The sequence below is a fragment of the Symphalangus syndactylus genome, chromosome 21, assembly GCF_028878055.3.
Source record: "Symphalangus syndactylus isolate Jambi chromosome 21, NHGRI_mSymSyn1-v2.1_pri, whole genome shotgun sequence".
NCBI classification, from domain to species: Eukaryota; Metazoa; Chordata; class Mammalia; order Primates; family Hylobatidae; genus Symphalangus; species Symphalangus syndactylus.
This window is the reverse complement of record NC_072443.2, coordinates 86522417-86543939: the sequence shown is the minus strand read 5'-3', so window position 1 is coordinate 86543939 and position 21523 is coordinate 86522417. Positions and strand designations below refer to the sequence as shown.

The 21523-nt window shown below is 66.0% G+C and overlaps 2 protein-coding genes across 4 annotated transcripts; one reads left to right on the top strand and one right to left on the bottom strand.

Moving 5' to 3' along the window:
* The first annotated feature begins 515 nt into the window (after nucleotides 1-515).
* On the top strand, nucleotides 516-11127 carry PKP3 (plakophilin 3). The gene is made up of 14 exons (XM_055259538.2): nucleotides 516-628; nucleotides 2271-2466; nucleotides 4547-4626; nucleotides 4753-5384; nucleotides 5478-5601; nucleotides 6519-6723; nucleotides 7494-7668; nucleotides 7862-7979; nucleotides 8051-8221; nucleotides 9314-9499; nucleotides 9858-10011; nucleotides 10168-10360; nucleotides 10458-10545; nucleotides 10755-11127. Exons 1-14 carry the CDS (start codon nucleotides 548-550, stop codon nucleotides 10788-10790), a joined length of 2439 nt encoding a protein of 812 aa, XP_055115513.2. The 5' UTR covers nucleotides 516-547; the 3' UTR covers nucleotides 10791-11127.
* A 785-nt stretch (nucleotides 11128-11912) lies between these two features.
* On the bottom strand, nucleotides 11913-21414 carry SIGIRR (single Ig and TIR domain containing). 3 transcript variants are annotated; one of them, XM_055259894.2, is made up of 10 exons: nucleotides 21284-21414; nucleotides 16086-16246; nucleotides 14914-15112; nucleotides 14292-14425; nucleotides 14036-14176; nucleotides 13647-13790; nucleotides 13239-13341; nucleotides 13020-13170; nucleotides 12526-12715; nucleotides 11913-12235 (listed from the first exon to the last, which is right to left on the bottom strand). In XM_055259894.2, the coding sequence occupies exons 2-10, from the start codon at nucleotides 16090-16092 to the stop codon at nucleotides 12072-12074; spliced, it is 1233 nt and encodes a 410-aa protein (XP_055115869.1). In that variant the 5' UTR covers nucleotides 16093-16246; nucleotides 21284-21414; the 3' UTR covers nucleotides 11913-12071. The 3 variants fall into 3 exon arrangements, with proteins under 3 accessions (XP_055115869.1, XP_055115870.1, XP_055115868.1); XM_055259895.2 differs by having other exon boundaries at nucleotides 21253-21356; XM_055259893.2 differs by lacking the exon at nucleotides 21284-21414 and adding an exon at nucleotides 18749-19032.
* Nucleotides 21415-21523: the final 109 nt, after the last annotated feature.

Genomic DNA, 21523 nt, shown 5'->3' with positions numbered 1-21523 from the left:
GCAGTGAGGGAAGGTGCATCCCAGATTCCTGGCTTTGCCAAAACTGTGCCTGGCGGGCACCACGCATCCTCAGGGAGGCGCCGCAGCTCTGGGGGGGCACCCACAGCCCTCTCTGCCAAGGGGAGAAGGGAAGGTCGGCAGAGCCGGCCGTCGGGGCCCTGCAGGCCGTGGGGTACCGGCATTCCCATCACAGCTCAAGCCGCACGGAAGCCCCTTCACTGAGCCGTCTTGTGAGCCCTTCGGCCTGACCGGGCTGCAGAGGCCCTCCAGGCTGGCTTCCCCCGTCATGCGGCCCGGCCTGGCCTCTGCAGGGCTCCAGGTGGGCCTGGGGTGGACCTGGGTGCAGGGCGGGACCCAGCCCGTGCCAGGCACATACCTCCAGGCCTGCTCTGCGCCGCACAAACTTGTCTCCCAGGATTTTTCCACACGAAACCCGTCTCCCAGGGAATCAGCCAGTCCGATGAGCTGGGCGTTCCCACCCCGCCCTCTGAGGCCCCCACAGTCCTGTCCCCGCCGCAGAGGCTGCCCCGCACGCGCCGGGCCAGGGATGGAGCCCAGGACACCTCGGCCGTCAGCAGTGGCCTCTGGGATGAGCTGGGAGGCTGGCGGGATCCGGACCACGAGCCAGGTAGGTCTCCCTGCCCTGCCCTGCCACCCCGACCCCACCCGGTGGCCCCATCCCAGGCTTCGCCCATCCTTTCAGTGGACCCTCCCCTCCCACTTTAACCCCCCATGCTGACCTCCGACTCCCACTCTCCAGCTTCCTCCCCCTCAGCACTGACCTCACCCTTAATGCTGCCTCCTAACCCTGACCCGACCCTCACACCAGACCCCTGCCCCCAGCCCCATTAAGGCAAAAATCTTCCGGGGACGGGGCTGGGGGCAGGGGTCTGCCCTGGAGGAGAGCCCAGAGCCAAGGTCCAGGGTCCAGGAAGAGGCAGAGGCTGTCAGATGAGCTCGTGAGAGAAGCCCAGAAGTTGTCACAGATGTTCAGCTCCCACCCCCAGCTCTCCTAGGCTTATCCCCACCCCCATCTACGAGGGGCTTGTCCCAGAGGCTAGAGGGTCTCAGAGCCCACCTGCTGGCTCCACTGGCTCCTGACTGACAGGCCTGTGATGCTCGAAGGAGACCTTCTGGGCACAAGCCCTGCTTGGTCTGGGGCCACCCCACCACAGGCCTCCCACCACCCCACCACCCCCACCAGGGGCCCCCCCACCCTCGCTCCCTCTCCATCCTGGCCTCTGCTCTCCCAGACCCCCTGGCTCTTCCCCGCACACCCGCTCCTGCCCCAGCCTGGCATGCGCTGACAGGAGTGCAGGCCTTCTGAGTCAACCCCCTGGGGCAGCCCCGCCCCCCTGCACCCTGACTCATGTGCTGGGAACAGCCTCCCACCCCAGGGCCTGGGGGGCAGAAGCAGTGGTGCCAGGGTCGCAGAAGCCAGAGAGGGTTTTGGAGGCCTCTGTAGGGGGTGAGGGGGTCCTGGGGGTGAGTTCCAGGGTCTGCAGGCTTCGGGGGAGGGCTGGTCCATCTACATGCTTCCTGGTGGGGAGGGGGCTGCTCGCTGGGTTCCAAGGACCAGGGCCAGGGCCTCCATGGAGTCCTGTTGGACCCTAAAGCTCCGTCCCTCCAGCCTTTGTCCTGACCCCTGGCCCCCAACAGTGTCTCCTTCCAACCCCTTCCTAGGCCTCATCCCCGCCTCACCAGCAAGGCTGGGCTACCATGGAGGCTGTCTGGTTCTTGGAGCTACCTAGGGCCCTAGACCCCCAGGGAGTGGGTCACCCTCCCCTTCGTCTGGGGGTGGCAGGACATAGGCCCCCCGCAGGCCCCCTGCCCTTCCTTGACACTCAGGACACAGAGGGCCCCTCTGTCCCAGCCCCACGATAAAGGGCCCAGTCTGGCCTTTACAGGCTGAGAACAAGAAGGACCCAGGCCCCCCGTGGCCCTGTCGTGGGATGGGAGAAAAGGAGGCGGGAGGCCAGGCTGGGACCTGGGGCCATGCAAGGCCTGTTCTTCCGCCCTAATTCCACCTTAAGCAGGCGGCGGCCCCTCCCTCCCACCTGGCCAGGTGTCCCCGCCCCTAGCTGTGCTCAGCGCTGGGCAGGCGTCTGTCTTCAGGCGGCTCTGGGTGAGGCTGGCGGGGCGGGGACTTCAGGGAGAGGGCCTCGAGGGACAGGACGTGAAGACAGTTGGGTTTGGAGGCGGCCGCCAGGCCCAGGCCCGGTGGACCTGCCGCCATGCAGGACGGTAACTTCCTGCTGTCGGCCCTGCAGCCTGAGGCCGGCGTGTGCTCCCTGGCGCTGCCCTCTGACCTGCAGCTGGACCGCCGGGGCGCCGAGGGGCCGGAGGCCGAGCGGCTGCGGGCAGCCCGCGTCCAGGAGCAGGTCCGCGCCCGCCTCTTGCAGCTGGGACAGCAGCCGCGGCACAACGGGGCTGCTGAGCCCCAGCCTGAGGCCGAGACTGCCAGAGGTAGGCGGTGGGGACAGCAGCGGGGACGGCGGTGGCGGGGAGAGGTGGCTGCGGGCGGACGTGGTAGTGCGAGGGCAGAGGCCGCAGTGAGGCTGGCTCCTGACTCACCAGGCCTCACACTGAGTCACGCACCCCGCCCCAACGGGCGTGGGGAGAAGCCATGGGTGGGGCTGCCCCATCCAAGCAGGGACCCCCGGGTCCTCCAGAGACTGAGCCTGGCCGGGCCCCACCTGTGCCTGGAGGCCTGGAGCCCTCCCTGTGGGGGATGACAGGGAAGGCTGGCACATGGCAAGCAGGCCAGGCCCCTCAGTCAGCGAACCCGGAACATGCACGCGCCTGGCCCCGGTAGCACGGGCTCACACAGGGTCTCAGGGACACCCAGACCCCCATGCTCCTCCCACACCTCATGGGAATGAGCAGAACAGGAAAGCGGGGAGAGGTGTGGGGGCGCTGGAAGTCCTGGAGGAAAGCCAGGCCTGTCTGGACCAGGGGCTCCCTGAGGAATTGGAGGGGAGGGCCCGGCTGGAGTGACCCAGATTTCTCTGTGGGAACAGCGGGTGGAGGAGCACCCCTCGGTGCCAGCCAGACCCATCTGTGGCGGAATCCTGGCCCCACTCACGCGGGTGTGTGTGCATGCGTGTGAGTGCAAGTGACAGGAGCACAGACGCTGTGAGTTGAGGGCAGTGGTTCTAGGAATGTCATTTCCTCCTTCCCAAGCTACAGCAACAGGGATTAAGGTTAGACAGTAAGATGGGCCTCCCAGAATGCCAGGGACCCAGATGCCAGTTCATCGTGGTCCACTTGGTGTTTAGAGGGGCCCTCCCCAGGACTGGCCTCCAGCCACACTGGCTGGGGGGAAGTGAAGGTTGCCCAGCGGAGAGGCCGGCCCAGCGGCCTGGACCCTGGGGTCCTCCCTCCAGGGGCCTCAGCCTTGCTGGTGACCAAGTCGGGTGCCCAGGGGTCATGGGGTGGAGGGCGGTGAGGGAACGGTTAATTACCACCCTGGCTGCCCTGCCAATTAGAGGGAGATGGATTATAATTGGGGGGCAGGGGTGAGGTCCGCAGGCTGGGGCGTGCCCCCACTCCGGGCTGGGCCTCACCAGCGTCAGAGGGTTAATAGCCCTGGCCCAGAAGCCCCATTAACCAGGGTGAGTCTGGGGCCCCTGCGGTGGGGGTGCCCCACAGAGCATCCAGCTCTGGGCAGAGTTGTGGGAGGGCCACGGCCCCTTTCCCGGTACCCCACCCTGAGCCCCTCAGCCAGGTCACTCTGCTGGGCCTTCTCATGCCCCCACCGTCAGCCCGTCCTCTCTGCACCCATCCACGAGTCCATCCCTCTGCCCACTCACCATCCACCCACGGGACCCTATCGTCCCCGGCTCTCCCACCCTTCCATCCACCTCTCTGTCCATCCTTCCAACAGTCACAGCAGCCCTCCCATCCTCCTCCTGCCTGTCTCTCCATCCACCCTCCGCCCTCCACCCTCTGCCCAGCCACCTGTCTGTCCACTTACTGTGGAGTTGGGCTGACGCAGCTGCCCTTGGCGTGTGTGGCTGGACAGGGTGGGTGTGGCCCCTGCCTCGGGCTCTGCTGGGTGGGAGAGGGCACTGCAACAGGGCATACTGGTCCAGGGAGACAGTGTCACTCTCCTGTGACCGGGCACAAGTGAGGTTTGGGCACAGGAGGGGCTCAAAAGGAGTCAGTGTGGGCCGGGGCAGGCCAGGCTGGCTTCCTGGAGGAGCCTGGGCGCTGTACCATGGCAGGGATTGGAGAGCTGATGTCAGAGTCCCTGGCACATTCCTCCTGGAGACCAGGAGGTCAGTGGGTGAGCGTATCTGCCCTCTCGGGCAGAGGAGGCACAGCCGGGGGTGGGCTGTGGAAGGTGGACCACCAGGGCTGACACGTGAGGAGAGCAGGCCATAGCAGGAATGCGGAGGCACTGGCCCTAGAGCCCCCCGGCCTCCCTGCCCTGGATTGGAGGCTGCTCCTAGGGTTGCCAATAGCGATGGCGTGGTGGAGAGAAGGCAGGAGGCCAGTGCTTTGCTGTGTGGCAGAGCTGGGCTACCACCGTCCCTCTCCACAGGCACATCCAGGGGGCAGTACCACACCCTGCAGGCTGGCTTCAGCTCTCGCTCTCAGGGCCTGAGTGGGGACAAGACCTCGGTGAGCGATGGGCCCAGCCCAAGGGGGACGATCTGAGCTCTGCGGTCCGGAGAGTGGGAGGCTCTGTAGCAGGGCTGGACACAGGTGAGCCCAGGCACGCCCTCACCGCCCCCTCTCGACCCACAGGGCTTCCGGCCCATCGCCAAGCCAGCCTACAGCCCAGCCTCCTGGTCCTCCCGCTCCGCCGTAGACCTGAGCTGCAGTCGGAGGCTGAGTTCCGCCCACAACGGGGGCAGCGCCTTTGGGGCCGCTGGGTACAGGGGTGCCCAGCCCACCCCTCCCATGCCCGCCAGGCCTGTGTCCTTCCATGAGCGCAGTGGGGTTGGGAGCTGGGCCGACTATGACACGCTGTCCCTGCGCTCGCTGCGGCTGGGGGCCGGGGGCCTGGACGACCCCTACAGCGTGCTGTCTGAGCAGCTGGAGCCTGCAGCCGCCTCCACCTACAGGGCCTTTGCGTACGAGCGCCAGGCCAGCTCCAGCTCCAGCCGGGCAGGGGGGCTGGACTGGCCCGAGGCCCCTGAGGTTTCCCCGAGCCGGACCATCCGCGCCCCTGCCATGCGGACCCTGCAGCGATTCCAGAGCAGCCACCGGAGCCGCGGGGTAGGTGGGGCAGCGCCGGGGGCCGTCCTGGAGCCTGTGGCTCGAGTGCCATCTGTGCGCAGCCTCAGCCTCAGCCTGGCTGACTCGGGCCACCTGCCGGACGTGCGTGGGTTCAACAGCTATGGTAGCCACCGAACCCTGCAGAGACTCAGCAGCGGGTGAGCAGCTCGGCCTGGCTCAGGGCGGGGGCTTCTGCCACAGGCCGAGCCTGAACCCAAAGTTAGCCTGACCCCTGACCCCTGGCTCTGCAGTTTTGATGACATTGACCTGCCCTCAGCAGTCAAGTACCTTATGGCTTCAGACCCCAACCTGCAGGTGCTGGGAGCGGCCTACATCCAGCACAGGTGCTACAGCGATGCAGTCGCCAAGAAGCAGGTGACCACCCCGACCACCCACTCACTGCCCCCAGTGACCTCCCTCGTGGGCCCCACCACCTCCCACTGGCCTCTGCTCACTGACCACCCCATGATCCCCAAGCTGACTGGGTAGACCCCACTCTGTCCAGAGCCCCCTCAGCAGAGGAAGAGCAGGAGGATACAATTTGGATACACCAGCATCACCTGCATCACCTCCGTACACCCACATACACCTGCGTCACCTCCGTCCCCCCGTATACACCTGCGTCACCTCCATACACCCACATACACCTGCATCACCTCCGTACACCCACATACACCTGCGTCACCTCCGTCCCCCGCATACACCTGCATCACCTCCATACACCCACATACACCTGCATCACCTCCGTACACCCACATACACCTGCGTCACCTCCGTCCCCCGCATACACCTGCGTCACCTCCGTCCCCCGCATACACCTGCGTCACCTCCGTACACCCACATACACCTGCGTCACCTCCGTACACCCACATACACCTGCGTCACCTCCGTACACCCACATACACCTGCGTCACCTCCGTCCCCCGCATACACCTGCATCACCTCCGTACACCCACATACACCTGCATCACCTCCGTACACCCACATACACCTGCGTCACCTCCGTACACCCACATACACCTGCGTCACCTCCGTCCCCCCGTATACACCTGCGTCACCTCCGTCCCCCCGTATACACCTGCGTCACCTCCATACACTCACACCTGTATATACCTGTGTCACCTCCATACACCCGTATACATTTGCGTCACCTCCATACACCTGTGTCACCTCCCTATACACTTGCATCCTCTGCATATCTACATCTACGCACCTGGACACAACTGCACACAAGTGCATGATCTCCATCCATCCACATGCGTCTGTGCACCCCCATATGCCTGTGCCCGCAGGCCCGCAGCCTTCAGGCCGTGCCTAGGCTGGTGAAGCTCTTCAACCATGCCAACCAGGAAGTGCAGCGCCATGCCACAGGTGCCATGCGCAACCTCATCTACGACAACGCTGACAACAAGCTGGCCCTGGTGGAGGAGAACGGGATCTTCGAGCTGCTGCGGACACTGCGGGAGCAGGATGACGAGCTTCGCAAAAACGTCACAGGTGCTACCCGTCCCCTCCTCCACCTGTCCTTCCTCCAGCTGTGCCCCTCTGCCTATCACCCCTCTGCCTTCCTCCCCACCTGCCCCCCTCCACCTGCCCACCATCTGCCCCCCTCCTCCACCTGCCCCTCCGCCACCTGCGCCCCCTACTCCACCTCCCCCCCGCCTATCCCCCCTCTGCCTTACCCCCTCCACCTGCCCTCCATCTGCCCCACTCCTCCACCTGCCCTCTCCTCCACCTGCCCCCTCTGCCTGTCCCCTACTCCTCCTGTCCTCCCTCTGTGTCCCCCCACCTGGCCCCCCTCCTCCACCTGCCCCCTCTGCCTATCCCCCCACCTGTCCCCCCTCCTCCTGTCCCCCTTTTCTGCCTGTCCCTCCTCTGCCTGTTCTCTCTCCTCCGTTCTGACCCCTCCACCCCATTCGGTTCCCCTCCATCCCTTTGTCCCTTTTGCTGGCCGTGTTTCTACTTGGGCCTCCACTGCCCGCCTCTTTCCAGGACCCCTGGCCACCCTGTCCTGCGGCTTTGTCTCCTTGGAGCCACCTCCACTGCCAGGCCTGCTCACCACCCCACCCCCACATCTTGTCCCCTCTTGCTTGGTCCCAGCTCTATCACCTCAAATGCCACCCCAGGGTCTCCCCAGTGGGGCACGTGGGTGAGGCACAGAACACCAGGCCAGCCCCTGGGGAGAGGCGAGACCTCTTCACACCATCCCCAGAAAAGCGGAGGGGGTTGGAGGGCAGACGCTGATAGCAGCCTCCCCCGTCGGCCAGGGATCCTGTGGAACCTTTCATCCAGCGACCACCTGAAGGACCGCCTGGCCAGAGACACGCTGGAGCAGCTCACAGACCTGGTGTTGAGCCCCCTATCGGGGGCTGGGGGTCCCCCCCTCATCCAGCAGAACGCCTCGGAGGCGGAGATCTTCTACAACGCCACCGGCTTCCTCAGGTGCGCCAGCCTCAGGCAGTGGGGTGGGGACTCAGGCGCGGGTCATTGTAGGGACTCCGTCTGGCCTGGCTTTCACAGCCCCACACACTGCACGCCTTGCAATGGGGGATGGGCTTGCGAGGGCCCAGAATGGGTTGGGGCAAGGCCTGGGATGGGGGGTCCCTGGGGGGCTCTGATCCACCTCGGTCCCCAGGAACCTCAGCTCAGCCTCTCAGGCCACTCGCCAGAAGATGCGGGAATGCCACGGGCTGGTGGACGCCCTGGTCACCTATATCAACCACGCCCTGGACGTGGGCAAATGCGAGGACAAGGTGAGGGGCGCGGTGTGGAGGAGGGGCCGTGCCCCCCGGGCCACCGCTCTGACCCGCGCCCCTGCCCGCAGAGCGTGGAGAACGCGGTGTGCGTGCTGCGGAACCTGTCCTACCGCCTGTACGACGAGATGCCGCCGTCAGCGCTGCAGCGGCTGGAGGGTCGCGGCCGCAGGGACCTGGCGGGGGCGCCGCCGGGAGAGGTGGTGGGCTGCTTCACGCCGCAGAGCCGGCGGCTGCGCGAGGTGGGCACCAGCCTCGGCGGGGCGTGGGGGACGGGGGGGTGCTGCGACCCCGGCCCCGCTGACCTCGGCCTCCGCTGACCCCGCCCCGCTCACCCCGACCCCGCTGACCCCCGACCCGCTGACCCCGACCCCGATGACCCCGGCCCCGCTGACCCCGACCCCGCTCACCCCCGACCCCGCTCACCCCGACCCCGCTCACCCCCGACCCGCTCACCCCCGACTCGCTCACCCCCGACCCGCTCACCCCGACCCCGCTCACCCCGACCCGCTAACCCCCGACCCGCTGACCCCGACCCCGATGACCCCGGCCCCGCTCACCCCGACCTGCTCACCCCGACCCCGCTGACCCCCGACCCGCTGACCCCGACCCCGATGACCCCGGCCCCGCTGACCCCGACCCGCTCACCCCGACCCCGCTGACCCCGACCCTGCTCACCCCCGACCCCGCTCACCCCGACCCCGCTCACCCCCGACCCGCTCACCCCCGACTCGCTCACCCCCGACCCGCTCACCCCGACCCCGCTCACCCCGACCCGCTGACCCCCGACCCGCTGACCTCAGCCTCCGCTGACCCCGCCCCGCTCACCCCGACCCCGCTCACCCCGCCCCGCTCACCCCGACCCCGCTGACCCCCGCCCCGCTCACCCCGACCCCGCTGACCCCCGACCTGCTCACCCCGACCCGCTCATCCCAACCCCGCTCACCCCGCCCCGTTCACCCCGACCCCGCTGACCCCCGACCCGCTCACCCCGACCCCGCTCACCCCCGACCCGCTGACCCCGACCCCGCTGACCCCGTCCCCGATGACCCCGGCCCCGCTCACCCCGACCCCGCTCACCCCCGACCCGCTGACCCCGACCCCGATGACCCCGGCCCCGCTCACCCCGACCCGCTCACCCGACCCCGCTGACCCCCGACCCGCTGACCCGACCCCGCTGACCCCGACCCCGATGACCCCGGCCCCGCTCACCCCGACCCCGCTGACCCCGACCCGATGACCCCGGCCCCGCTCACCCCGACCCGCTCACCCCGACCCCGCTGACCCCCGACCCACCCACCCGGCCCCCGCTGACTCCTCCCCGCCCTGCGCAGCTGCCCCTCGCCGCCGATGCGCTCACCTTTGCGGAGGTGTCCAAGGACCCCAAGGGCCTCGAGTGGCTGTGGAGCCCCCAGATCGTAGGGCTGTACAACCGGCTGCTGCAGCGCTGCGAGCTCAACCGGCACACGACAGAGGCGGCCGCCGGGGCACTGCAGAACATCACGGCAGGCGACCGCAGGGTGGGGCACCCAACCCAGACCGGAGGGGCTCCCAGGGGTTCATGCTGTTGGGGGGAGCAGGGGAGGGAGGGGGAGGGGAGGAGGAAGGGGACGCCCGGGGTCCGCGGAGCCTCTGAGGTCAGCGTCCCCATGGGGCAGGCCTTGGGCCTTGGGCCTTGGGAGGATTGAAGTTCTGCCCTGGGTTTGAAGGGAGGCACCTGATCCGGGCTGCGGCTGATGACCCCGGCTGGGGGCCAAAGGCAGAAGCAGAGGACCCCTTGAGGGTGGCAAGAGCATGCAGCGACCCCATTGTCGCAGGACCCCCCCAGGTGAGGGTCTGAGGCCTCCCGGTCAGGACTCACACCCTCCCTCCCCACAGTGGGCGGGGGTGCTGAGCCGCCTGGCCCTGGAGCAGGAGCGTATCCTGAATCCCCTGCTAGACCGCGTCAGGACCGCCGACCACCACCAGCTGCGCTCACTGACCGGCCTCATCCGAAACCTGTCTCGGAACGCTAGGAACAAGGACGAGATGTGTGAGTCCCTGCCCTGCTGGACCCACATGTCAATTTTGTCTTTAAGTGTGGGCTTCAGACCACTGGAGCCAGTCCAGTTCCCTGGGGGAGGCAGGGGACCCCAGGTGCCCAGGTGGCCAGGAGTAGGGGTGCAGACTGACCCCCGGCCTCCCTCAGCCACGAAGGTGGTGAGCCACCTGATCGAGAAGCTGCCGGGCAGCGTGGGTGAGAAGTCGCCCCCAGCCGAGGTGCTGGTCAACATCATAGCTGTGCTCAACAACCTGGTGGTGGCCAGCCCCATCGCCGCCCGAGACCTGCTGTACTTTGACGGGCTCCGAAAGCTCATCTTCATCAAGAAGAAGCGGGACAGGTAGGGGCCGACCCAGCCGTGCAGCAGCCTGGTCAGGGGTCCTCCCAGCCCACCCTGCTTTCTGGCTGTGTCCCCTCCTGACTCCCTCCACCCTCAGCCCCGACAGTGAGAAGTCCTCCCGGGCAGCGTCCAGCCTCCTGGCCAACCTGTGGCAGTACAACAAGCTCCACCGTGACTTCCGGGCGGTACGTTTCCCGAGCCCAGGGCAAGCAGGGACCCGGGTGCAGGGCATGGGACGCTGGGGGAGGGTCAGTGAAGAGGCCAATGGGAGGATGGAGACCAGGGACCCCGAGAGGAAGGGTCTGGGCCGCACCCAACACACTGCAGGAGAGACAGAGGGCAGAGGGCCACACGGGCAGAATGCACCCTGACCTTGGGCCTCTCTCCACTGTAGAAGGGCTATCGGAAGGACGACTTCCTGGGCCCATAGGTGAAGCCTTCTGGAGGAGAAGGTGATGTGGCCCAGCGTCCGAGGGACAGACTCAACTCCGGGCTGCTTGGCAGCCCAGCCTGGAGGAGAAGGCTGATGACCGAGGGGCCCCTCGCTGGGACCCCTGTGTGCATCTTTGAGGGTCCTGGGCCACCAGGAGGGGCAGGGGCTTATAGCTGGGGACTTGGCTTCCGCAGGGCAGGGGGCGGGCAGGACGCGAAGCTGCTCTGGTGTATGGGGTGGTGACCCAGTCACATTGGCAGAAGTGGGGCTGGCTGTGGCCTGGCAGTATCTTGGGATAGCCAGCACTGGGAATAAAGATGGCCATGAACAGTCACTGTCCTGTGTCCTTCCATGGCTGGCCCCACCCTGTGGCTGGCAGCATGATCCTGGGACTCAAGGTGTGCCCAGGCACCCCCTGCACCTGAGGACACCCACCCCGCTGGGCTCACACACAAGCCTCCCAAGATCAGAGGACACAGGACATGGAGAGCCCAGCAGAGGGACAGCTAGCACCTCAGGGCCGAGAGGGGACAGGGTGGACAGCAGGTGCACCACAGACACAGATGGAGCAGAGCTGGGGGCCTCGAGAGCAGAGGGGTGACCGGAGTGGGAAGAGGGGGGCTGCCTCGTGGGCTATACTCATACAGCAAATGAACCCAACTCCTTCTCCACCCACCCTGGGCCTGGAGTTGCCTGGACCAGGGGTTCTCACACTGGCTGCCTGAGGTTTGGGGTCCAGTGGGCTCTCGGACACCCCCATCCATCTCACCCACAGCCAGGCCATTTAGTGGTGAAGTTACTGTGGATATTATTAAAACAGAAAGCTTCTGTGAAGCTCAGAACTTGAGGTCTCTAAGGAGCCTGCCCATCCAGGATCTGCCTGCATGGGAAGGGTCTAGGAACAGTCACATCCCCAACCAGGGACCAGGCAGGGAGGCCCAAGGAGGCTACTGTAAGCACAGGACATGCCCGAGCTGGCTTAAGAAGGGGGATGAAGAGAGGGCAGATTTGGTGATTTGGCGGCTGGGGATGAGAGAGGAGGGGTGGAGGGCTGAGAGACCTGCAGAGGGAAGCCGAATCCGAAACCTTCCGTCGCATGGGAGGACACTGAGGTCCCGGCAGAATCCAAAAGGTCTTTATTTTCTGGCACTGGGAGGCGCCCTGAGGCCACAGCCTTTTCCCAGGGCTGCTGGCAGGGGTTGTGGTCCTGCTGAACAGAGGAGCGGCGCCCCTGCCCTGGCCCCCGCTGTCTCTATGATCCCCACTCTGGGGTGGGAGCTACATATCATCCTTGGACACCAGGCAGTAGAAGTCTGTGCGGGCACTGTAGTTTCGCGAGCCGAGATCTGAGACGTCCACTTCGCTGCTCCGGCTCTCTCCGAGCGAGACCCCACTCGTGTGCGGTGGAGCTGATGGCTCTCCAAAGACAGGCCCGCGGACACCTGGGGTGGGGAGACCGAGACGCCTGAGGTGGCCACCCACAGCCTTGGCCCAGACCCACTGCCAGGGGCTGCCCCTGCTCACCCCCTGCTGTGATGGCCTGTGAGGTCCAGGAAGTTCCCAGCAGACCGAGGGCCGAGCACCTCCAGGGCAGAGAGGCCGTGCGGGGGCCCTCGGTGCCAGGAAGAGTCCTCAAAACCTGGAGCCCCTCCAGGCCCTCTGCCCTGTGCCTGCCCCCACTCCGCCCTGTGCTGAGCTTCTCCAGTCGGGGAGTGGGGCTGGGCGGACATACCCAGGTCGCCCTCAGGGTCCGGGTCCACCTCTGAGTCCAGGGCCCGGCCCTCCGGGACTCGGCCTTGAAGAATCAGCATGGGGTCCTTGTCGTCCTGCAGCTGAGTCTGGGGGTCTCCTTCCACCGGCCTGTACTGCACCTTCCGCGGCAGCGCCAGCTGCAGTTCTTTCCAAAAATCGGAGGAAGGAGTCTGGGGGCCAGGTTGGGGTGGTTTGCAGGTGTGAACACCTGGGAAGCCCCTGGCGTCCTAGCCCCCAAGAGCACACCTGCGGCTGCCCATGGGTTCCACGCCCTGCGACAGCTATTCCGTGGCTCCGGGGGCCTCAAGGGCGGCTCCCCCCGTCGGGGCCCCAGGCAGCGGAACCTCCCCCCAGGGCCCATTCACAAAGCGTGGTGCCGCAGAGCTCCCCACGGAGGGGTCCCTGCCCGGAGCCCGGGCACCGCCCATCTCTAACCCGCCGCTCGCCCCGGCCCCTCCCACGCCTGCTCCGCACCACGGAGCCGGGCCTCCAGAGCAGCAAGGTCACCAGGTGGCGGTGTTGGCGCAGCAGGCGGAGCGCCGGGTGTGCGGGGTCGCGCCCCTGGCCCTCGAAGGTGATGAAGATGGGTCTGCGGGTGAGCTCCAGCAGCCGGCACAGGCCCTCCCTGCAGGGCGGGACCGTCAGGGGGGTGGGTGCTAAGCTGGGGCCCACCCAACCCCGCGCGGGACCCACCGGAAGCTGTGGCTGCACCAGGCCCGGCTCAGGAAGGCGTCCGAAAGCACCACGATGAGGCGCCGGCAGCGGCTCAGGTTCACCAAGAGGTCGGCGGAGGGCTCTGCGGGAGGGCGGGCGTCGGAGGCGCAGGGGCGGGGGCGGGGCCGGAGGCAGAGAACTAAGGGAGGGGCGGGGCCTGCGGGGGTGGGAGCGGGATTTTTGAGGCGGGGCCTCGATGGGTGGGGCGGAGCTCGAAGGTGGAGGCGGGGCCTCAGGGTGGGCGGGGATGGGGGCGGAGCTGGATTATGGGGGCGGGGCCCCGAGTGGGGCGGAGCGGGGCCCGATTATGGGGGCGGGACCTCTGGGGCAGGGCCCAGTGGGGCGGGCCCTCCGGGTGGGCGGGGCATGGGGCGGGGCCCGGGATACCAGCCCGCGGCAGGAGGTCGCGGTCGTCCAGGAAGAGCTTGTAGCCCCGACGCCGCTCCAGCTGCGGCTTCAGGATGAAGTTCACGAACTTGCGGTCCTCGGGACAGTCGCTGTAGGAGACGTAGGCGTCGTAGAGCTTCCCGTCTGCGGACGGCGGCCAGTCACCCCGGTGGCTCCCGAGGCCTCACGCCAGCCCTCGGGGTCCCCAACACCCCTAACCATCTCCCACACAGGGGCAGACCCACCCCGGACTTTAACCCCAGCCGGGCAGCACAGAGCCCCCCCGGGGCTAACCCCTCCGCGCCCCACGCCTCCAAAGCCGAGCTCAGCAGAGCAATCTCAGGATGGCTGTGGCGACCCCTCCTCGCGCCCACGCGGGCCCCACGCACCGTTCATCTCCACCTCCCCATATGCGTCCTGGTGCCAGAGCAGCACGTTGAGACGACACTTGACGTAGAGCAGGGCGGTCAGCAGCAGGGCCAGCAGGACCAGGAGTGAGGCCAGCACGGCAGCCACGTGGCTTGTAGGGCCTGCGGATGGGTTGCCTGAGCCGCTGCCCCTCCAGCAGCCCCCAAGCCTCAAGTTCCCTGGGCCTCACTAGGTCTAGGTCCCCTCCTACCCTCCACCTTGGGGAACCCCCATCACCAGCTCTCTGAAGAGTGAAGGAGGAGGAGCTGACGTTCTGGGTGGAGCAGGTGAAGGCCCCATAGACCTCAGCGCTGGTCACGTTGACCCCCAGGACGCTGGACACAAGCACCTCTGACAAGTTGGCCTTGTCCCTGAGGATACCAAGCCAGGGTCAGGGTCGACTGGGGATACCAGTGGACACCCCCGAACCCCATTTGTCTGGGTTCGCCCAGGGAGACTGCAGAATTGGGCCTCCTGGGTGGTTCTTGGGCCTTAAGCCAAGAGAAGTGACCTGAACCTGGAGGGGGTGCAGATTTGTTTCAGAACAGCCGTCCCAGTACTGGGTCTGGGGCCTGAAGGACCTTTGATCACAGACTTGGCCAAATGGTTGGCATTCATTCAGGCCCTAGACTTTGCTGACACCCGTAGCCCTGGGCAGTTATGAGGTGTGTGTCTACAGGGGTCATGCAGACCCGAGGGTCTATCCCTGACATCACTGACCCTCCGTCTAGGTCCACAGAGGCACTCTGCTTGTGTCATGTCTGGCCAGGTGGTTACAGACCCAGGCATAAGTCAGGGAGACCACTGCCCTTGGCATGTCTGAGAGGTCACTCTGACCCTGGATACCCGGGTCTCTTACCAGGAGTACTCGTGGAGGCTGTAGTGGCCCCCATTTCCCAGTGGAAGCCCGTCTTTCAGCCACTGGACTGAAGGCAGGGAGCAGTGGGGCCCAGAAACTACCCAAGCCGTGCAGTTCAGAGCCACTGAGCTGCCCAAGGCAGGTCTCAGCACCTGGTCTTCAGACGGGGAGAGGAAATCAGGGGCCCTATCACAGACACCTGAAGAGAGAGGACACAGTGGGTCAGCTGTGCCAGGGTGCCTGGCCCCACCACCTCCACAGCGGTCCGTGGTGCAGGAAGAAATAAGGCCTTTGAGTGGCTTGGCAGTCACACCATGTCTGCCCGCGCATCCCATGGGGACAGTCTTGGCACTTGGCACGCCTTCCCCCAGTAGTGGCCAGGCTTTGGGTGTTCCACCCACCCTGTGCTGAGGGGACAGGGAGCAGTGACCACAGCTGAGCTGCCCCAGGCCCACGCTCAAGCCCCATCTGGCTGCTTGTCCACCTAGGACGTGAGTCCAGCCCCCCATTTCCCAGATGCACCTGTTGCCTACCCCTGGTGACACCATGATGCCTGTCTCATAGGAGGGGCTGGGCACTGCACCCCTCAGCCTGGCCTGCCTCTGCTGGGGAATCTGCAGAGAGTGTGGGCGCCAGTGGGTTTGGGGACCCAGATGCCCAGTGTGCCGGCACCTTCCACCTGGATGGGCAGAGCTGGGAGCCTGGAGCAGCTGGCCTCATTCCTTCCTCGGGGGTCTTGGGGCCCTCTGCTCCTGGACACAGGCAAGCCCTCCCTACCACCTGAGGCCTGAACTTGTTCATCTTTACAGCAGGGTGATGAGCCCTAGCGGGAGGTCAGATCGCCATCTTCTCAGTAGGGTATGGTCTCCTACCAGCTCACGTCGGCCACACCCCACTGTGGGCCCCAGCAGTGCCCACTCCTAGTATTCCTGGGCTTTACTGACCCTCATGAGCCTGGTCTGGGGCAGGAGAGGGTGCAGGGCTCATCCTCACCACTCACCCTGGTTTCAGGGCCAAGGGCCCGGGGGAGGGGTGAGCAGGGGCCTTTGTACCCCCGGCATGTGGCCAGGCAGAGTGCCTGGGATAAGAGCAGGATGCACAATGTGGAGCCAGCCTGAGGGGCAGGAGGTGGGAGTGGGGAACTCAAGCCCATCCCTCTCTGACCTGCCTACCTGGCATGGCTCTGAGCCGGGGCCTCCTCGGGGCAGGCTGGGCTCCAGGGTCACCCCCGGCTCCACCGGGCTCCTCGGCCAAGCAGACTGATCCAAGAGCTGGGCAGCACTCCTCTCTGTCCTTGCAGTCAGCTGGACAGGGCACCTGGACAGGTCAGAGGCTGCCGCCATCCCCAGGGAACAAGTTAAACAGGAACAGGATGAGTTAACCAGTAACTGCCAGCCACAGACAGCACTGGCCCTGACCAGATGCCACCCTGAGCAGCTGCATGGATGCCAGCAGGGTGTCTCTTTGAGCCCCTTACACGTGGCCAGAATGGGCACCACTTCATGCAGCCCAGGGCCACAGGGAGGGATCATCAAGTCCAGGACCGCCTCCACTGGCCCTGGGGCCACCATGACGACCCCGGGGTGCAGTGGACGAACACCAGGTGGGACCCTGTCTCCCGAGATGGCAGTTGGCTTCACTCCTGGCTGTCCCCTTCAACAGAGCTGCCACTGCAGGGGGTGCTGCAGTGCCGGAGACACAGCCTGGCCTTGGGGCAGGGGTGTGAGTGATGTGCCCTACACCATGGTGGGGGGGTGCCCAGCTCTGACCACGTCTGGATACAGTTCGGGGGGGGGGGGATGCCCAGCTCTGACCACGTCTGGATACAGTCAGTGGTGGGTGCCCAGCTCTGACCCGCGTCTGGATACAGCCAGGGGGTGGGTACCCAGCTCTGACCCACGCGTCTGGATGCAGTCAGGGGGTGGGTACCCAGCTCTGACCCACGCGTCTGGATGCAGTCAGGGGTGGGTGCCCAGCTCTGGCTACATCTGGATGCAGCTAGGGGGTGGGTGCTCAGCTCTGGCACATGTCTGGATACAGTCAGGGGTGGGTGCCCAGCTCTGACCACGTCTGGATGCAGCCAGGGGGTGGGTGCCTAGCTCTGACCCACGTCTGGATACAGTCAGGGGTGGGTGCCCAGCTCTGACCCACGTCTGGATACAGTCAGGGGTGGGTGCCCAGCTCTGACCCACGCGTCTGGATGCAGCCAGGGGGTGGGTACCCAGCTCTGACCCATGTCTGGATACAGTCAGGGGTGGGTGCCCAGCTCTGACCACGTCTAGATACAGTCAGGGGTGGGTACCCAGCTCTGACCCACGCGTCTGGATACAGTCAGGGGTGGGTGCCCAGCTCTGACCACGTCTGGATGCAGCCAGGGGGTGGGTACTCAGCTCTGGCCCACGTCTGGATACAGTCAGGGGTGCACATGAGCACAGACCCCTCGAAACACCTCAGGAAACACCTCGGGAACCCTCAGCTTAGCCTCGCCCTGCGGTTGTGAGGCTGGAGGGTAAACGGCACCCGGTGGGGATGGAGGTCCCGGGTCCTGTGCCCTTTCCCAGCCTGTAGCAGCAGCCACACACACCTCAAGTCTCCCAAAGCTCCCAGTGAGGTGGCTGCAGGGAGAAGCCCAGGGCCCCAGGAGCCTCTCCTCACTGGATGCCACAGGGTCACCCTGTGTATCCAACAGGCACTGACTATCTACTCCCCTCCCTGCTGCAGGGACACAGTGGAAGTGGGGATGTGGGGATCAAGCCTAAGGTTCTGCACCCCAGCTCCCTCAGGATTCCTCCCCGCTAAGGCCCCAGAGGCGGTGGCAGGAACAGTCCTCTTAGCCTGCCACCTATTCCCTCTGCATGGGTGAAGCACAGCCAGAGGCCCCAGGTTTGGCTGTTTGGCAGTTTCCTCAGGAACCGATACGGCATCAGGCGCACTCCCATGGGGAATGGCAAGGGGGGGATGGTCCTTGAAGAAGCCCTTTGCGGTGGAGGACAGTCCAAGGAAAGTCCTTGACCCGGAGGAACCACCCACTGAGGGTCCTTAAAACACACACTTCCCAGGCAATCAACCCTTCACAGCAAGCCCGGGAGGACACACCCCCAGTCCAGCAGAAACCCTGGCATCTCCTGCAGTGCCTCCGTGACTGCCCCAAGCTCAGACCTCAAAGTCCTCCCTCCAAAAGCAGCCTCAGAGCCTTCTGGAAGTCAAGGGCAGACTGCCAGGATATGAGCACACCAAGAAAGCAGCTGCCCTCCCCTGCAAACCCTCCTCTGCACCCTCTCCCCTGCCCACCTTCCCCTGCACCCTCTCCTCTGCCTGCCTCTCCTTGCACCTGCTCCCCTGCACCCTCTCCCTGCACACCTTTCCTTGCACCCCCTCCCCCTCCCTACCTTCCCCTGCACCCTCTCCTCTGCCCCTCCTCCCCTGCACACATCACATACACACAGCTCTCTGGCCCATGCGCACCTGCACAGAGCTTCAGTCTCAGCCTGTGTGCACACTTGCACCTCCTACACAGCACACTTCCTACCACACACACCTCCCATTGCCACTGCACACAGCTTAGGCTGCAGACCCTTCACACACCTTCTGAGTATATACAACACCCATTGCAATGCTTGTCACAGAGCCCAGGACCACAAGCACCCCACAGCACACACACTGCACCTGACACCCACCCTTGGCCGCCGATGCCACACAGCCTCCTGCTGCCCCTCACTCTGTCTCACACACACATGCACACACATGCATGCATGGGTCTTGTGCACCGTGGGCCTCCTCTCAGCCAGGCCCTGACACAGGCTCACTCAGAGCAGCAGGGAAGGCACAGAGTCACCTGGTTTCCAGTTCTTTCCTCCGGGGGGCAAATGTTGGTCATTGATGTGCCTTTGGGAGCACACTCTCCCCTCCGCTGGGCCCCAGGGGGTGTCCACAGCACCGAGGCTGCTCTGGATGCATCACCAAGTGTGGTGGGGACCTGGCTCGTGTCTTTGTGTGTTTTGATCAGAACTTTCCCTGTAGCTTCCTGGCCTTGCAGTCACATCCTCTCCTAAACCTAAACCCCACCCAGGCACCCACCCCTTCCCTAGGCGGGCGGGAGGACGGGCAGTTGGTGGTTCTCACCCCGCCTGCCCCGGCTCTTCCTGTAGCTCTGAGTCAAGCGGCTCCTTCCTCTGGGGCCCGCCCCAACCCACCCAGGCACGGCACTTTCCTCTGTGCAGCATGTGTGTGTGTGTGCAGTGTGTGTGCGTGTGTGCGCATGCGTGTGCACTGTGTGCGTGTGTGCACTGTGTGCGTGTGTGCAGTGTGTGCGTGTGCGCGTGTGTGTGTGTGTATGTGCGTGTGTGTGTGTGTTGTGGGGTGGGGGGGTGCTCAAAGGGGCAGGTTCCGGGGGTAATGGGTTGCGGGGTCCTCCAGCCAGGAGAACCCAGCCAGGGCCATCCTGCATACATACAAGGAGGACCGGGGACTGCGCAGCATGCCTCCCAGACGCCACTAGGGCTCACACTCAGGAGCCAAGGGGCCAGCCAGTTTGCTCCCCCATGTGTCTCTGACCTCTGACCCCAGGGAACAGGGCCTTCAGAAACTCGCAGTCAACAATGGGGCTCCGGCAGAGCTCTTACGCCCTCTCCCCGTCCCTCTCCCAGGCATGGCTCCCCCCATGGGTGAGCAGTTGCAAGGGGCTATGGCATCTTGTGGACCTTCCCTTCAGGCAGGGGTGGGAAGGCAGCGCCCCCTTTTCCAAATAAGGAGCAAACACAGGTGGCCAAGGCTCCTGGCTCAGAGCAGATGAGGGGCAGACGGCATCTCCTGTTGTCACCACACTGACAGCCCCCAGGTTGACCTGGGACTGGGGACCCAGTGACCAGTGGCTGGTATTGCCCACAGAATCAGACAAGGGTCTCCTTTGGACCCCAGCCCTGCCCTCAGCCACATGGGGGCAGGGCTTCATCCTGGAGGGCTGCCCTACAGCCTCCCGGCTCTGGCTGAGTACCCTCTCAGCAGCCAGCTTTCTACACGTACTTGTCTGGCTGAGTCCCAGCCCTGCTAGGACCCTCCTGTGTCCCAGCACTCAGCCTTGGGTGATGGTGAGCCTTGGGTTCAGGGTCCCAAAGACAGTACCCCTTCCCCTACAGAGCCTGGGACCAGCCCCTCCTTGAAGTGGGCCCTTGGAAGCCCCTCAAGAAGGTTCTCCCCACACTGCAGGTCAGGAAGCAGGCACAGCAGGGCCCAGGGCACCCCCGCAGGAAGCAGGAGCAGGGCCTCCAGCACAGGCCCTGGGGTCAGCCACCTACTGTGAAGCCCCAGCTTGGCGGCTGCTCTGTGCACCCGGTCGCGGCGTCACCATCTCTCAGGGCTGGCTTGACCTGACATGGCACCCCCTCCTTCCCTCTCTCTGCTAACGTCCTCCACCCCCGAGCCCCCAAGTCCACCGTCCAGGGTAAGCATGAAAACCCACAAAGTCTCCGACCCTCGCCCTCACAGCTCTTCCGAGGTGCCCAGAATCTCAGTCCAAGCCTGGCCCTGGTCGCCTCGCACTGCCCACCGCACTCTGCTGGGCACCCTGAGGTTCTTAGCGCCAGCTCCTCCTGCCCTCAGACCCAGCCAGCGTCCTCGGTGCGCGGCCGCCCCTGCCCGGTGGGTTCGACACTCAGCACTCAGCAGCCTGCGGGCGACTCCCGCTCAACTCGGACGCGCCGCCCCTCCACTCCCCGCGCGCGCTGGGCTCCCCGCGCCTATCCTGAAGCAGGAACGTGGGTAAAAGGCTGCGGCCCCGCAGGCCGAGGGGCTCCGGTTCGCTCCCCTACCCCGCGCCCACATGCGCCCTGGGCGCCCTCCATATGCGGAGGGCGGAGAACGGCGAAGCGCGCTGGGGGCAGGCACGGGGGTGCGGCTCGGGGCGCTCGGCCGGGGCAGAGGCGCGCGGATGGCGGAAGCTCCACCCGGCGCCGGGCGAGCTCGGGCCCCAGCCTGACTCTTGGTCCGCCCTCGGCGCCTCAGGAAGCCTCGAGCTGGGATCCAGGCTTGGGGGACAGAGGTGGGAGCCCTGCGCGCCTCGGCGCTCCTCGCCCCGCTCTGTTCTGCGCCGAGGATCACCCCAAAAAGCCGCTGACCACGTCGGGCAGAGGAGAGGGCGGCCCCCGCCCCATTCGCCCACTTTCCTCCCTTCCCCCAAGCCTGGAAAGGGCCAGGACACGGGCGAGCTCGGGCTTCCGGGCGACGCGGGTACCTCCCCGGCCCCGAGCCATTTCCTGAGAGACTGCGCCCAGGGACAAGCAGCGCCCCGGGCCCCGACTCCAGGCCTGCAGCGGCTCTGGGAAGACAGCGACCTCCACTCACCTTCGCGGGTCTGATCGCGACCGCCACTCACCTGCTGCCAGGACCTGGGGCTCGCGCCGGGCGTGGGCGGGGCAGTTCACCTGAGCCAGGTGCGCAGCGGCGACAGCCCCGGCGGCGGCGCAGCCCCGGCAGCTGCAGCAGGTGCGGCCCCGCCCCGCAGTCAGGGCGGGGGCGGACCCCAGCGTCCCGCTCTGCCCCCAAGGCTGGCGCTGGAGGCTGCGCTGCTGCCCGGGAGCCGCTGCCGCACGGTCCTGGGGCCAGTGGCCAAACC

Coding starts and splice junctions, on each gene's coding strand:
- PKP3 (XM_055259538.2), top strand. CDS start 548: ATGGAGCCCAGGACACCTCGGCCGTCAGCAGTGGCCTCTGGGATGAGC. Junction 629..2,270: donor GGATCCGGACCACGAGCCAG/GTAGGTCTCCCT, acceptor TCGGCCCTGCAG/CCTGAGGCCGGCGTGTGCTC. Junction 10,361..10,457: donor ATCAAGAAGAAGCGGGACAG/GTAGGGGCCGAC, acceptor CTCCACCCTCAG/CCCCGACAGTGAGAAGTCCT.
- SIGIRR (XM_055259894.2), bottom strand. Junction 14,177..14,291: donor CTTCACTCTTCAGAGAGCTG/GTGATGGGGGTT, acceptor ACCCATCCGCAG/GCCCTACAAGCCACGTGGCT. Junction 13,791..14,035: donor TGGGGAGGTGGAGATGAACG/GTGCGTGGGGCC, acceptor CGCCGTCCGCAG/ACGGGAAGCTCTACGACGCC.